The sequence below is a fragment of the Calypte anna genome, chromosome 3 (genome assembly GCF_003957555.1).
Source record: "Calypte anna isolate BGI_N300 chromosome 3, bCalAnn1_v1.p, whole genome shotgun sequence".
In the NCBI taxonomy this organism is placed as follows: domain Eukaryota; kingdom Metazoa; phylum Chordata; class Aves; order Apodiformes; family Trochilidae; genus Calypte; species Calypte anna.
The window spans coordinates 8,597,936-8,615,171 of NC_044246.1; the positions used below are offsets into that span (position 1 = coordinate 8,597,936).

At 39.2% G+C, this 17,236-nt stretch overlaps 1 protein-coding gene across 1 annotated transcript in view; it reads right to left on the reverse strand.

Annotated features, from left to right (window-relative positions):
* The window catches only part of PLD5 (phospholipase D family member 5), a 147,406-nt gene that overhangs the window by 25,361 nt on the left and 104,809 nt on the right, over positions 1 to 17,236 (reverse strand). Inside the window, 1 exon segment of the mRNA XM_030447941.1 lies at positions 5,511 to 5,638. Within this exon segment, the coding sequence (XP_030303801.1) occupies positions 5,511 to 5,638 (128 nt within the window).

Here is a 17,236-nt window from a genome sequence, read left to right on the forward strand (position 1 = left end):
GTTTCAAACTTCTAACAACAAGAGAGTAAGAGGAGGGTGGAGAGGAAACTGCCAGACAAGGAAATATTGTTTAGTAGTCCTGTCAGAAGACTCCCCAGCAGTGCTCCCAGGCACTGCTCAGAGTCAGCAGGAACAATGCATTGACTCATTGCAACTCAATGATTAGATAAACTTCTGCTATTCAAAACACTGACAAAACTCATTTTATTAAAGAAGCAAGGTCAAAAAATTCTGCTTCTAAGACCAAGCCTAATTTACCTCCTGCCAGGAACTTCATCTTCTATTCAGGTCCCCTTCTTTTTTCCTAGACTGCTTCTTTCTGACACCCCTTACATTTTTGTATGCCAGGACTCACTTTTTCTCAAATCTAAACAGTTTCCATGCACAAGCCCAAGGTGTGAGCAGCCTCCTAACTTGTTCTGTCTCACGTTTCTTCATAAATAGGGAAACTCTGGATATTCCCCTTTCCTTTAGTCCAGCTGCTTACCAGCAGACTTCTTGAGACCTTGAACATTCAAATTTGGAAGCTAAACCCCCCACATACACCTAGTTACCTGCTACTTATTAGAATTCACAATTTAAGCTACTTTTCTGCCAAAAAGAGTATATAATATTAGCCTGGTCCCACTTCCAGTGAAGAGAATTGAATTAACTTTACATGCTTCATGAATTTTCAGTACTAGAATAAGGGCTGATTATTTGTTGCACAGAAATGTATTTTTCAAGTGGTTCAACTAATCCATTACAGTTGTTTGCCCAGTGGATTCAATTATTGATGCATGAAGAAAACTTTTCCTAAAATGGTGATTCCACAACAAGCTCCAGAAGTGTTTCTTGTCCTGTTTAAAGGTTCTGTCTGGACTACAAACCTCACTGTCCTGAACAGTATTAGGGAGCTAAATGTATTTCCAAGCTTTGCTGTAACTGGTAGAGGGAGTAATGGAACAAAAGAAATATATGACATCTTTGGTTTCCTTTTGCTCTGCATTAACATTATGGATTATGCCAATTTTTATATAAGAAATTTATTTAAGTACATTAATAAGCTACCTGGCCAAGGAACTGGAGAACAGAGTACAGCAACATGGCCACCTCAACTGTTGTTCAAACCACAGCCAAAAATTAATCTGTACTTATAGCTAATTTTAGGAATGTTTGAGTGAACCCTTTTTCAGCCAAACATTTTACACAGATGCACATGTTTTACTGAAAAAAAAGATGTCATTATCATAAATAAATACTTAAGTAGGTTGCAGAGCTATGGCCCAAAGGTATTGTTTGGCTTGTTCATTAATTACAAGGATAACAACTTGGTAGTCAGAGCCTGGGAACTGTGGGAAAGTGTTTTATCAATTGCATCCATTACCAAAGGCATGCCCATGAAATAGAAAGCTTAAGTTGTGGAGCTGATCACATAGATCTCATACCTGAAATAAAAAGTTATAAACATGATTTAGAATTCTATCTTGATAATCATCTTCCCCTCTCTCCCTCCTCAGAATCATATTTTTGAAGGCAGAGTGGCACCAGAAAGAACAAGAGACCTTCTCTCCCGAAGACTTTCATCAACCTGGTAAACCTGAGAGACTTATTTATAATTTATGCACTACTTTATCAGTTTACAGAAATGTACAAGAATGAAACTAGATTGGTAGAAAGATTGTTTCACTGATAAAATTTCAGAGAGCTTGAGATATTTAAGACAGTGGTATTTGTCTAAGTGGTAAAACCCCTGACTGTTCATAATCTGGCATTTTCAATAGGCTGTGTATTGGGCAATATATGTCATGTACTGCTTACAATGGAAGATGCATGTGACACAAAATATAGACCTGTCCAAAGAAAAGAGCTAAATAATTCATTATGAAAAAGAAATATATAATTTTTGTAAAATCCTTTTTTTTGGGTAATTGAAGTAGTTTTCATTTACCTGTGAGGTTTGATTTCAGATTGAAGCAAACAGCAAGCAGAGATGACTTCAGCCAAATTATTAGAGCTTTGTAAAACTTTCAATCTACCTGAAACAAAGTTTTACTTGAAAAGTAATGATCAGACAGTCGCAGACTGTTCTGTCAGCCTTGCCCATAATTTCCAATCAGACTCAGGTAAGTATTAAAACTTTGACAATGAAGGCATGGAGATATATGTGACTATAAAGATTAGTTCCAGAGTAATCTGTGCAACATACAAAAATGTCTCGCTGATGTAGAAAATTTAAAGCAAATATTAGTATTGCTTCTCCTCAGTGCTGGCAAATCAATAAATTGGCAATGAAACTCAATAAGCCTCACAGGAGACTGATTTCTAGTGTCCAGCTTATAAATACAGAGAAGAATTCCCCACTGAGATTGTAAAAACAAAGATGACACCTTTGAACATGTAAGTTCTGGTGGTGTTTTCTAAGGAGCTGCTAAAAGTTAAATTACAATTTCAGCTTTAGAGCCATCCCAAGTGCAGGATGATACTGTCCCCTGCAAAGGGACAAAACCAGCTTTGAAATCCAGTTCTATGTATCACAGTAACCTTGCATCTATCTTCTCTAGTATCCTCAGTGACTGTATATTAAATACTCTGTACTGAGGTGTTACTGAAGCATTTCAACATCTTTAGGCCTTGAGCAAGCAAGAGGCAGGAAAGCTCTGAGACTGTAGCTCAGGATGAAACTTGGTAGAGACCTGATGCAGCTCTAGTGCCACTGCCACTCCATCAGAGGAGATGAAGTTTATGTAAAGGTTCAGTGCAAAGGAAGCAATAAACATGCACATAGAAAATACAGGGGAAAGCACATGAAAAGATGAATACAACACACAGTGAAAGTCTTGAGCTTTTCATTGCATTCTAGAAATAATTAGACATGAAACTGGATCTGGTCACATAATTCACACTGAACTGTGCTGCTGAATAATGAGACACTGTTAGCTACAAGGTGACTGACTCATGCTGGATGTTTTGTTTTGAGTGAGAAGACAACTGCTGTGCTTGATAGGCCAAGGTACCATATGTTCTTTTAATAGCAAAAACCTACTTTATCCTGTGATTTATTGTCAAGGTCTAGTAATACCAGCCAAAAGAGTTTGCTGGTTCAGTAACCACGGTTCTGTTACCCTGAAAGTCGGATGAGCTTTGGAGAGACTGCATGTGAGTAATCAGCAGGTCAGTAACCAGCCTTCTCATGGGCCTTTCACTGCAGGTGAAACAGAACTGAAGAGGAAATGTGCAGTGGCATCTGCAGCAACTTCCCTGCCTCTCAGCAGAACTGCAGAATCCCTCCCTGGCTACCTGAGTGCAAGGGCATGGCCATGCCTGGCACTATCTTCCCCACTGTTTCCCACTCAGACTCAGTCCTTATTCATTTAGGTTGTTCTGATAGAGGAGGAAACTGATTCCTCATTTGCAGCTGGGACACTGATAATGGGAATATGTGGGAGATGTGTGTCCTCAGTCAGGGCTCGGCTCACTGGGGGTTTTAAGATTATGTCCTATGCTTATGCAAAGCATTTTCCTCAAGGAAAGTACTCAGAATAAAATGACAAAGTTCTGTGCTTGCTTTGCCTCTTCTGTGAAAACTTCAAGCCAGATAATTATTTGAGGACTGCATCTCAGATCTCTTTGACAGTTGCTCTTATTTATTAACCTGCAACCCTGGGGTAAGGGAACTGGATACTCCTCTCTGATGTCAACAGGAGCCAAGCATCGAACTGCCTTCAGCTCCTCTGGAACAGCAGCCTACATTTCCCAACTAACTGAAAGCAGATTTTCTTTAACTGCTCTGTACAATTGTTCTTCAGAGATTCCTCTTGTCACTACATATAAAAAAAAAAAATACTGCTTTGTATATATGTAAGTTCCCAAAGGCATGCAGAAAAGAAAGTGATAAAACTAACAGTGAGGGATCATATTTGGAACACTGGCACACAAAGAACTTGAAGCTTAACATAGGTATGGTACAAGAGCTAAGATTTAGCATTCCTGATGAAGGCCATAAACACAGTCATTAAAATATACTTCTTTTCTTCACATTTATTATTCACACTGGTACTCAAAACTCCAATGAGAAGAGTCTTCAAAGCTAAAATATAGCATAAGCCATTTATAAACTAAATAGTTCTGTCAGGAGCTATTTTGTTTATGGCATATGAACAGTTTAGCTCATAAGGCACAGACAATGTATATATTTTACATTTCCAAAATGTTCAAAAGCCCCAACTGCACATTCTTTTAGACTGAAAATGCAACACCCTTTTAGCCAAGACTTTCTCTGGTTTGCCAACAGCATCCTCCCTTCTCCATTTTCCAGATTCCTTTGTAAACATTCAAAAAATTTCCAGTTAAATAAATTAATACCCATAGGAACAGTAAAACTGTATTTACTTCACTCTTTCTTTACTAAAATGGTTGATTTGTTTTTATGCAAACCTTCAGCCTCTTGTCTCAAAACCAACTTTAAAAATTTCAACACAGCCAACACTGCCCTTCTTCTTTACAGAATCTTAAGAACCCGTGTTCAAAATAATTCATCTGCCTCTGAGATTCTGCTATATTTAGAATAATAACTACCTAGGATTCCTTCTTTTCCACCCTCTGGTCTGCAATACAATTGCTGAGATCTAAAATCACAGGTTACACTCCTTAAATATGACTTCACTCCCTAGAGGATGACAAACAGCACTCAGTGGTATGGAGCTAAAACAAACATTACAGCCTTCAATAATCCTGAAACTTCTTGAGAAAGGAAGGTGCTACAGATAACTACAAGAAGACAAGCTGCATTACAAATAAATACCTTCTTCAAAATGGTCAGACATTGTAGAGTGTTCAGCACTGGTTGCTGAGTCCTTAATATTAATTCTTAATTAATATTCATATTAAGAGTCCTTAATATTCATTCTTCAACTCTTGTTTAGGAGGAATCATGACCACATGATTCTATGAAAATAGGTAATTCTCTCTACTATGTACAATCTTATGCTATTTGGCTTCCTGTACCCGTAAATCTCTCCCTCCCCAGAGGTGATGGATATTTCAGGATAATACTCATCCATTTGGAGGTATTTCTGCATTTTGCTTTTCCTTATTGAAATGGCAGATGAGGACTATGTCATGCACACAACATTACCAGGAAGCTTCCATTGGGGTTTGCTTTCTAACAGGTCCACTCCCTTTATTTTTTTCAATAAGTAAACCAGAACTTACAATCTTCAAACAACAAAATCATCACAGAAATCAGTAAAGCAAATAATATATAAATATTTTTTAAAAGTAACCCAAAGTATAACTGCTGAGGATAGCTATTCCAATGACAAGAAGTAAAATTTATAGCAATATGTTTTTGCTAACACAGAAGAGTCATCAAAACTGTGGCAACACAGTTTTTTACTGCTGACACTCCTGACAGCAAACTATCATAAAAAGAAAGCTTTCCATCTTCACTTACTGACCGCAAAACATTACATTTTTTTCTTCTCATTAGACTCTCACAGGATATAGGATTACTTTTTCAGTTTAATTACCTGTCCTAATGACCTCCAGTCTAGGCTGGCACTTCCGATGTACACGTGCTGTTTATCAACAATCCAGAAAGATGACTGCAGGCGACCTTCATTATATGCTGACATGTTCATATACAACACTTCAGCACCTGGAGATTTAACAAAAATATAATAAATAGCATTGTTCCAATTAACATAATTTTCCTTATTAAAAAAATAAAAAAGAAACAACTTCACACTTCAGGAGTTCAGCTTCCAAAATTACTGACAGATGAAATTAAACACACCATTAAGGTTTACAACCAGTATTAAACACTGTTATTGTCCTACTGTTTAAGACTTCAATTAACATACGTTTCAGGAAAGCAGATATTGGGAACATTCCCATCTACTATACTGTTTACTTAATTATCTTCCATTTTAGAACAAAGTAATTACTATATTTTTCCCAGCACTGCACATTAAACCCAGTTAATTTTTTTAAGTCCATTCTGTAAATCAAATCTTTCTAATAATGGCATTTAAATTAGGAACCCAACTACAGCTCCACCCAGAAAAGCAGACTCTGTGCAATGGTTTGGCAGGCAGCCTATGGGGCCCTGTTGCATGGACCAGACCCCAAACAAGAGGAACATGGGCAGAGAGTTAAGAAGTGAATCATAGAATCGTAAAGGTTGGGAGAGACCTTCAAGACCATCAGTCCAACCATAATCCAACTACCACAGCCACTAAACCATGTCCTGAAGTGCCACGTCTAAATGCTTCTTCAACACCTCCAGGGATGGTGACTCTACCACCTCCCTGGGCAGCCCATTCCAACGCCTCACCACTCTTTCAGTATAGAAATTTTTCCTAATATCTAACCTAAACCTCCCTGGCACATTTTAAACCCATTGCCCCTCAACCTATCACTAGTTACTTGGGAGAAGAAGTAAGCTAAGGTCTGAAGTATGCTGAAACTGCACTTAATCCTCCTAATCTGTGGCATTCAACCTACCACTTTTGAACTACATGGCTTTAATAAGGATTATAAACCACTGAAGTCAGAGGAGCTACTAAGTGAGTAAAAGCACATTGTCTTCATCACACCAGCAGGAATGTCTGAATTGGACCCATCGATATATATGCAGGACTATATCCAGAGTATACTTATATTAGGTGATTTTAGGAGATTTCTCACATCATTATTGTTCTTCTTAGTGCTCCAGTGTATGTCAGATTAAGTGATTAATCTGAGTTAATCATTGCTGAAGTTAAAGAAACCCACTCATCCTCACATTTTAGTCATGACAGTAACGGGGGAAGAGAAGTGAACAGCAGCTTGGAGGGCAGGAATGGTACCAGCTGCCTTCCTTCAAACATTCATGGGATCTTCAGTACCAGGAATTCCAGTAATAGTTGGATATGATTCACAACTTCAAAAGAAATCCAGGATACCCAGAGAACTAAAATACATTTCTTTTCATCTAGCTTCCTATTTCTGATCTTCTAATAAACATCTGACTTACAATTTTAAGCAACAGCTACCAGTGCTAAGATTTCTTTTTCTGCTTTTGAAAACTGTAATCTCACTTGAATGAATGACATCAAGAAAAGAAAAATAAAAATCCTGTAAGATGACACTTTTCATGAAGCACCAGACATAAAACACAGGATTTTGAGCAAATGACAGAATTTACTTCTCTGTAAAATTTGCTGCAGCCCAGTTACCAGGTACCAAGATTTTCCAGGTACCCACCCACATTCATCTATGCTTAGAAACAAAGGTATTTTCCCAATATTTCTTGGAATATGTTGTTGCTGACTGTGCTAATTAATGAGATAATGTGTGTGAAGTGCAAAACAAATCAAAAAACATTATAACAGGTGTTAAATACTTCTAAATGTTTTCTGATGAACAAGCAAAATTAAAGCAACTTCCTCTAATAGCCAAGGAAAACAATTCTGTAGGTACTTCTAGCTCCTGATAAAAAAACTGTGGTTAAAACAAGTTTAACATAGCAGTTTGCTTTCATCATATTTTCTTTCCATACATGCAGTTTGCAACATTAAATAAAGTCTGAATTTAAACACACCTGCATAAAATAGTTTATAAATGAAACATTAATGCTTTTGTACAAAAACAGTAAAAAAAAGTCAGGGGCAACAACAAGCTTCCTTCTCATAACGGAGAATCTAAAATAAATTGAGTTTAAAATAATATTTTAAATATTCAATGCTGAACAAAAATGCTAACTGCTGAAGTTACAACAGGAGACTATTTAACCAATAATACTAATATTAGAAATAGCAAACATTGTCAGTAACCTGACAAAAAAAAAAATAAATCAAAAGATGTCAGGATTTGTGGGCAGTTTGGACACAGGGATAAGCAGTGGGGTGAGAGTATCACTCTAAAATATAACCCAGGCTTCAAATACCAAAATAGTGAATCTAGCAGTGCAGGAGATACTGCTATCACACATATTATTAACATTAAAACTTGGAACCCAGTTTCTTTTCCTTATAGAAAAAGCCAACTCATAAGGCTGAGGAAACAGTGTTCCAAGTTAATTAAAAGAAAGTCATGTGTTGCAAGTAGCAGCTGCTGTGCAGCCTATTAAAGAGCCCAGAACTGTTGATAAAAGGAAACATGCTACGGTATTGATAATTGCCTCTGTTCTAGATGCCCTAGAGATGTTTTGCTAAAAAAGGTTTATCAGGCCTTCAACACAATCCATCATCCCTAGCGTGGTCCAGGTCCCATGTGAAAGTTAAATTGGACTGATCAATATGTGAAGTCCTAACAGAACTCTTTATCATGCTGCAGTCTCAATTACACAAAGCTCTTGGTCTACTGAGTTCAACCAGAAGGCACAATTTGTAGTCTTGATTGCTAATATAGATGCCAGGCTCTCAGATAATAAATCTGATAATTTAGTTTCACTGAAGATTAAACTGCGGGGTGAGATCTTATAAAATAGTCCTGTTGCTTAAAACTCAAATGGATTTGCCTGTCCCATAAAATTGTGCTTTCTAAAAGTTGGGCCAGATTGCTCTCTTTCTGCACCAAAAACGAGCACTGTAGGGATCAAAGCATGTCTTAGGTAACAGACATTTCTCTAAGTAATTCTTCTTCTAGGTGGGGATGTTTTGTACACTGTAAAAGAGAGATGATTGATGTGGTCTGGGATGCACAGAGAACTTTGCTCTTGAGACCCCAAACTTTTCCCATGTGTTGGAAACACAGCTCCTGAGCTATACCAGGCTGTTGTCTGTCTCATAAGGGAGGAAGTATACAGAAAGCAGTAGCAGTATTGCAAAAAGACTGTTTTCATCCATTTCCCAAAGAAATCCATCTCTTCAAAGCCATTCCATGCAGAAGAATGGCACAAGCAAGAGGCATTGACCATTTCTAGCCTTGCAACTTCATGTTTGGTTCAGCAGCCTGCTCTCAGGCACTCCACTAATGACCTCAAGAAGGCCACAGGGCAAGCTTAACTTCAAGAATGGGAGCTTATGGCTCAGACCTTTACTATATAGTTGAGTCAAAGCACTCTAAGCAGTTAGCAGGGGACTTTACACATGCACTAATACCAAAAGCTGTCATGGAAAAGTGCATCTCAGTGCAGCTGTGTGCAGCATATGCAAGCTGTGGATTCATGGCTGCTCAAGAAAGGTCACCAGACAGCTACACAAACTGGGAGACGACTTCTTGAGAGACTGCAGGAGGCTGGGGCTCTTGGGGCTACTACTTGGCCTCCAGATCCAGGTTTATGTGACAGTCTGCAGAAGGTGCACCAGGAGGCTTTGGATCCAAAGTCTGCAAGCAGTCTGGGATATCACCAGGTTTCCCTGGTACAGAGGCAACACCACTAAGCCCAGTCACCGATCTGAAAGATAGGAGAAAGTTTTTTTCTAAAGAAGACTCAGAAAGAGCAACTGTTTAGGCTGGGATTATCACAGCTGCCTTGAAAGCAAACATGCAAATTCGGCAACAGTTTTCAAAAGCACCAGTTACAGGCTAAACTCCCTCTGAAGTTAGCAAACATAACGCCCAAGAAACAGAAGCTGCATTTGCTTGTACCACGGCTAAAATTGGCCTTCTGTCTTCACAGCTTTCTTACTTTCACTATAGTGTTTCCAAAACCAGAGAGAAAGGAAAATGGGAAAGGGGAAGGACATAAGGATTGAGAGAGCCAGACAGAGGTACATAGAAAGTTGCAGCAACAGTGATGGATAATTCACAACAGACAAAGCAAGGATGATAGAAACACCAAGAACCCTGCCCTCATTAGCCCTGGCAGTGGGAAACAGTGCTGCAGCAGAAGAGAGCCTGGAGAGAAATGAAGATATATAATCTGATGGGATGTGTTGGGACTGTGCATTGTACAGAGCCCTGGGAGAAAGGGTCATGAGGCCAGGGTGGGCTCTGCTACCACTTGCTAGGAATGGGAGAGTTGCAGAAGTGGGGGAGATAATAAGGAGGTTTTGAATCCTTCCCCTTTTGGGGCAAACAGAGCTTGTCAAGGTATAAAATACAGAGGCAAAGCAGGTGGGGGGAAATGTAGAGAATGTTGGGGTGAGGGGAGCAACACAGAGGTGTTGGTAGAATGGGGGAGTGGGGAAGCTGTAGAGGGATTGTGAAGGAGAAGGGATGTCAGGAAGTATTTGTATCATAAGTAAGTTTGGACGGTGTATATAGGCAGTTCAAACCTGACAAATGCTCCTGCATGACATCCAATCCACTGCACATCTTCCAGCCACCATTGCCCAATGTCACCACCAAGCTGGCCACAGTAAGTACAGCTGCCCTCCTCTGCTTATTCCATTCTTGCTGTCCCTTCACTCTCCTTATCATCACATCTGTACCCTTTGCTTACAGTACTGTTTTTTTCCCTTCTCCTAATTCTCTAAATTCCCAACCAAATACTCCAAGTAATGACACCTTTAAAAATGTGAGCTGTGGCCTCTGCTTCGCCCTGCTGCTGACAGTCACTTGGCACACACAGATTCACCTTTCGATCTATAGCTTTTGGAAGGTGGCCTCAAGCCAGAGCCAAGAGCAGACTTCACTAGTCCATACCGTGAGCCCTGGAGCTCACCAGCACATCTGCACCCAAGCACAGCCCCTCAGGGGGGCTACCCCATGTGCCACAGACCTCCTGTATTTCTTTCAGGTAAAATGAGTTTTCAGTTCCATAGAGATGCAGTTAATCAGGTGCTAACTCACAAAGAATAACAAAAGAGCTTTTATTACCCCAAAGCCTAAAGCTTGTTTTTATAAATCCAAATTGCTCACTAGGATATGGATGCACACTCAGATAGTTACAAAAAGGGAATGTCTCCTTCCCCACAGTTTTGTGACAGACACTTTTATTTTATATATGCTTTCACTAACAGGTCTTAGCTAAAGTACACCCATAAATAAAAACATTTTTTCCTATTGAGACAAATAACCAGAGTTTTCCACACTCCCTTCATCAGTGGCAGAGTAGCTGTCTCATACTGGGCAGACACAAGAGGACCAGGTGGAGGATCAGTTCCCTAGGAATTTTCATGCTTTTTTCTCAACTAATTGCAAAAATCTGGAGTTGTTCCAGAAGCCCCATTAGTGTGACCTGCCAGCACTCAGAGGAGAACAAGTACAAAAGCAGAGGAATGTACAACTTGACAACAAAGTTATTTTTACTATGTCTCTGAATGATTAATAGACCAACTAGACCATTTACTATTTTCTGTGCTCTTTATGGAATATTGGATTTGAAATGCAATTTAAAAGTCTACCAGGAGGATTAATGATTGAGACTTGTTTTGAAGAGAGAACACTCAAGGAGTATTAGGGAAATCTCTACCTTAACTTGGAATCAGCTGTTTTGCCTGCTTTGCCCTCTACTCCTCACACCCCTGCTCCCTTCCTCTTTAAGAATTACAAGGGCTGAACCCTGCCATTCCAGGGTTACATCCTTAGACATTAGTCCAAGCATGTAGTAATTGGGAAAAAAAAAAAAAAGTGTACAATAAAAACCTTTGTCCCTTTTCTTTATCAGCTCCATATACATTGCTCATCTCCATTGGCACACTTCCCAGCTGGCTTATGTGTCCCTGCCTGGCTGGAGCTTGGAGGAAAGGCTGCCATGCCCTGAGCAGTCAAAGATCTCCCTGTGGAGCTGGGATTCTGAGGAGAGGTCTCCGTCACTGCTGGCTGAATTCCCAGCCCCCTCTCCAGGCACCCAGCCAGCTTCTCACCTGGTTCCCTTCCCTCCCTTCCCCAGCAGACTGGAACAGGCTCTGTCAGGCTGTCAGGCTCTGTCCTGCATTGTCAGGGAGAAAAAAAATATCCTCTGTGCTCAACGGTGGGGTTTTTGCTTTGTTTTTCACACATTCAGTGGATTAAAATACTTTTTGTTAGCCAGCACATCCTAAGAAACTGCTTTGTCCACACAAGTGAGGAAGCCAAGAGCTGAGTGAGATGACAGGAGAGAGCAGGAAGGAAAAAGTAGTGAGATAGCAGTGAGAGCTATCCTGAAAACAAAGTATTACAGAATTACAACTGGCATGGTGAAAACAGCAAATAAACCCCCAAAACAAACAAAAAAAAACCTATCCAGTAATACTGGCACAAATAGATCTTATTTCCAGCAACTCATCTTCCCTCCAGCACATTCTCAACTATGCCCAAGGAGCTTTTCCAGATGAAAAATAAATATTAAGAAACCCCAACTTATTAAAAAAAAATGCCACATATTTTAAGCAGAGAACAATTCACTAGTCCAGCTCACCACGTGGCTCCAAACAATTTTTCTGGCACAACTGGGCCAGTGTGGGAATGAGTGGCTTGTGTCTGGGATCAATGAGACTCAGATCTGCTCACGCCAATACTGCCATGTAAAGGTACAGCCACGTAATCACAGCCTCTGCTCCCTCAGAATCAGGTGTCTCAGAAATTCTTTGTTTGCCTTTTATCTTACAGAACCATTTGCTGTGTGCAAACAAAGCAGACAGGAGGGCAATGCTGGTGTTTGCTTGGGATGACATTTCCCACATGCTCACACAGGGGTCTGCAGTGCCACAAAAGACTCATCAGAGCCTCCTCCACTGGGCAGAGTTTGCTCAGTGAATGCAGGATGGAAGATTCTTAAGAACAAGGGAAAGGTCAGAATTAATTTCTTTCAATTGCTTGTTTAACTTCAATGACATCCTGGGAGCTAGTTAGTTCCCAAGGTAACATTTACCTACGTATGCCCTTACAGAAGATGGGCATTGAAGATGTCAGTTCTAGGCCTTTGTTGCTTGTCCAAGTAATCAAAATTCCAATTTCTCAGGTAAATACCTGCTGCACAGAGAGTTCAGCATAAGAGCTTTACGACTCTCACCCACATGAATTCATTTCGTGCTGCCTGCAGGGCCTGTTTGATTTGTTCAGCAGAAAAAAATGGACACATAACCAAAACACTTCCCAGCCTATTTCACAGAAAAGAGAGGGCTGACAACAGTTCTTTGGAACACAATCACCCAGCCAAAAATAATTTCTGATTTACAGACAAGAAGCCAAAAGGTCCATTTTAATGTAGAGTGGGCAAACCATGACAAAAATGGTGGCTTAAGAGATAAGAGGGCTCTTCTTTACCCTCAGAATGGATACAGCACAGGCAAGATCTACTCGAGCTTCCCTGGAGCAGGGAGCTCAGCTGGAGAATCACACATGTGTGTTTAATCTGGGCACAGAATTTTAGACTGCAAACAAGGAAGCAACTCAAATGGTTACAGATTTCAGGTCCTTTCAAAGATAAAAATGTGGTTTCCAGAGCAAACTTGTGGCTTTCTCATTTTCACATATGAGACAGAGTAGTTCCAGAAAGCCATACAGCACTGAGATTGTACAAGAAAAACAAAAAATAAAATGTAGAGCAGTCCATGTTAAAACCACCCAGTATTTAGAAACAGGATTTGAAGCCTGATACCCCTTTTTCTAACAAAGAATACATAAAATGTAAAACTAAATTAACCTTGTTAACACATGATATTTTGTTATTCACACTGCAATAGTTCTTTCCCTGTCTTCCTATTTTTTTTAAAACTTATTCTGTGTACTTGATTTTTCATTTCAGATTTCTATCACTGCAGAAATTTACATTCTACATTTTCCAATAGAAAGCAACTATTCTATCCTTAACAAAGACATATCTATGTTATCACGTCCTTGGAAGGCACATGTTGCCACCCAGAAGATATTTAATAAGCAAGAACCCCACAAATGTAATTGGCCAACACTTCTTTATATGGAACAAGCCAGAAAAGCAGTCATGCTTTGACTTTACACTTTCTCACCTGGTTTTGGTCTCTGAAGACAGTGAATTTTGTGCTACAGCTGCTATAGAAAGCCTCACTTTTTGGCACAAAATTTAGGACTCCCATTTTTTACTATCTTTTAAAAAAAATAATTAAATTGAGTTGATGCATAAAAATCTATTGAAACTTAAAATATAACTCTGACATCAGTATTTTTCAATCAAATTTTTTTGTTTTTTTGAACTATTTGAAGTATTTCATACCAAGAGTAGAAGATTATTTTGAATAAAACTTCAAGTAATGAGAGCACTGATGATCACTTCAATGCTTTCCCCTTAGTAGAACTCAGCTTTACTCTAAATAGCTTTTTTTTTTTTTTTAATTATAAATCCATTTTAGGACTCTGATGATTCAGTAGAGTCTAGAAGATAACTAGTGTACGATGAAGTTTGATAGAAAGGCTTTAAAAAAAAATCCTCTATCTTTTTTTGCCCTTCATTATTGGAGAGTAGGTCGCTCATTTACTAGATGAAGCTATAAAAGTGATTGCTTTAGAGATTGGGAGAAGTAATTTTCTTAGTTGATTCAGGCAACAAAGCATATTACCACTTAAAGAAAGACCATAATATTATAAGTAGAATCATTAGTAAAGTTGGATTGTGGCTTTATTTCTTTGCCTAATTATAATTGCATAAGTTCTTACTGTAGAGGAAAGCTATCTTAAATATAATAGTGTGATTAGGAAACTCACACACTGCTCTACCCCACTCCCCTTCAATTTCTTTACTCATATTAGCATTATAAAGCACTAGATTTGTTTATATTCTTCCTAGATGAAACATCCAAGAATTTAGGCACATTTTTCATCTCAACATAAGATGGAATTCTAATCAAAACCTCCTATGAATGTTGAAGGCTAAACCTCTAAAAAAATTTAAAAATGCAGCATTTATCCCTGTCTTTCTTTTTAACTTATCAACATTATTTCATTGTGATATTTATGTATTTTAAAACCACTGATACTGTTAACAGTCACTTCTAAATGTGCTAGCAATAACAGCACTACTGCAATCATTAAAAAAATGTGGTTCTCAGACATCTGTGGGTCTGCTTTGGGTTCTGTGTTTCCTTCCTGTGAAGGATTTAATTCTGCAAAGTGAGAAAATGCAGGGTGAGCAAAGAGGAGATGCCAGAATGTGCACCTTAATAGGGCAGTATTTTTTGGCCCTAAGCTTCTGCTGCTTTTTAGTTTTACAAAACCTTCATAACAGAATTGATTTCTTTTCCTACACTTTCATTAGCTGACTCTGAGCAGCCCTTTGGGTAATGTCTCCAGGCTCCCAAAAGACACGAGCAGAACCTGACCTGGCCATGGCCATGCAAGGAAAGCAGAGGCACAGCCAGAACTGACCAGGCTCTGTCAGTGGCCCAGCTGTTTCCTTTTATTACTTTCTTCTCACTTATCTCTCCCTACCTCTTTCCTTTGATTCTGTCCAATTATACTACCAGATCAGTTTTGACTTTCCTTTTTATTTCAGATAATTCATACCTCCAGCCCAATTAATTTTCTCTCATCTGTGCTGTCACAAGCCCACCAAGAACACACTTCACCCTTAGCCAACATTCCTTTCTGATGTTTTCCTACATTAATTACTCAGTTATCTGTTTTTGCCTTTCTCATTCATCTGATTAATTCCTCCCTTTTATTTCATTCTCCCCACTTCTTGCCACTCACATCATTTTTCCTCCCTCTCTTTCACACTCTCTCACTTAATCCTCAGTTAATCATTCCACTCTGGCCTTTGCCCACTCATTCATTGTTTAATTTATTAGATATACACATGCACTTATTCATTCACACTCCCACTCCCAATTCCTTCAGGAACATATTTTATTCTCTAACTACACAAACAGAATAATATGTTCTCCAACCCTTTCCAAATACATTTGTGGAAAGGAAAAAAATGTTTTTTCTTAGGAGTTTTAGGGCTAAACACAGTCTTGGGGCACTTAATTTGGTCCTACTTTTATTTAACACATGCTAGAACTTCTACAAGTATTAATTAATGATTCACAACCCAAAGGCAGACAAAGATCACTGGTTGCTGTGGCAAACTGGGTCTCTGGCAATTTCTTATTGACTTCTTAGTCCAAACAACTGAAACTGCTTTTTTTTTCTTATCTTAGGTCTAAGGTTCTTAAAACATGGCACTTGGGCAGTCTCTTCTTTTATAAAAGTAGAGTAGACACCACAGCTCTGCTTTGCCACTGTTCAGACCAGCCTGTCAGATGCAGTTTTAAGCTTCATCATTCTGGTTTGGCCACACAGATACTTCATACAGTAAAATGGAGACATTTCAAAGAGACAAACAATCATGCTTCAATGTCAAAAGCAGAAAAAGTCACACAGAGCACTGAGGAAAAATAAAATGCACAAGAGGAAAAAAAATTCTTTGTCTTTGAGGAAATTCATAGGGGATATAAATCAATAGCTTGTCAGTTAGCACCTTTTAAACACAGATTGACTTTCATCTAAACAGCCTATTTGAAATGCAGAAAGGAAAATAAAAGGGAGCCATAACTCTGTGTTACTAGCTGGGTGAAGGACACACATAATGTTTGGTCAATAAAAGTGACAACTCTCTGAAACCATGGAGAATTTTAGTATCCCAGAGGGCCCAGACCACAAGTATCCTCTTATTTCTCCTGTGTAAATATCAGCAACTGTCTGCAAAGGACAGGAGTAGAGCTCTATCACTGCCTTGTGACATCTTGAACTGGTGGACACCCAGGTGTGTAGGACTGCCTTCTCCAAACCTCACAGGACAGACTGAATGATCTTGAGGACAACAAGAGACAGAGACTGACCAGTTAGGGTTATCTGGGATTGCAGTAGAGTATCAGACAGGGGCTGCCTGTGGCACACCTGCACTGCTTGCAGCAGCACACTGGGATACCTATGAAAGTCAGGCCAGAAGGGAGCATGAGCACTTCTACTCCCAACAATCCCGTCATGGACTTGGTGCCAGTGCCTTCAAGGGACTCATTCTGAGCTGCAGGAGAAACTGCTGCCCTGACATCAGAAGCCCATCTGAACTAGCTGGGAACACAAAGAGGGATAAGAGTGTAGGGCAGCAAGAAAAGAGGAAGAAAGGGGAATCAATTATAAATCACTATAAAATGCATGTAAACTGTAAATTATAATGAGTTAATGGTGAACATGGTTGAATACTGACATGAAGTACAGTGAATCCATAGGCAAGCAGGCAACTCCTGTGTGAAAATAATGAAAGATCATACTGAAAGAGTTACTAGATATCAATAGGGTCATCTGAAGCACAGGAGACTGTTCTGCAGAGGTGAGGGAGGATCAGATTCATGGAAGAAAATCTGCTGCTGTAGGACCTCTACCTTGTGTGTTATAAAAGACAAAATGAATGGAATGAATAAGGTAAGGATTCAAGAGAAAAAGGATT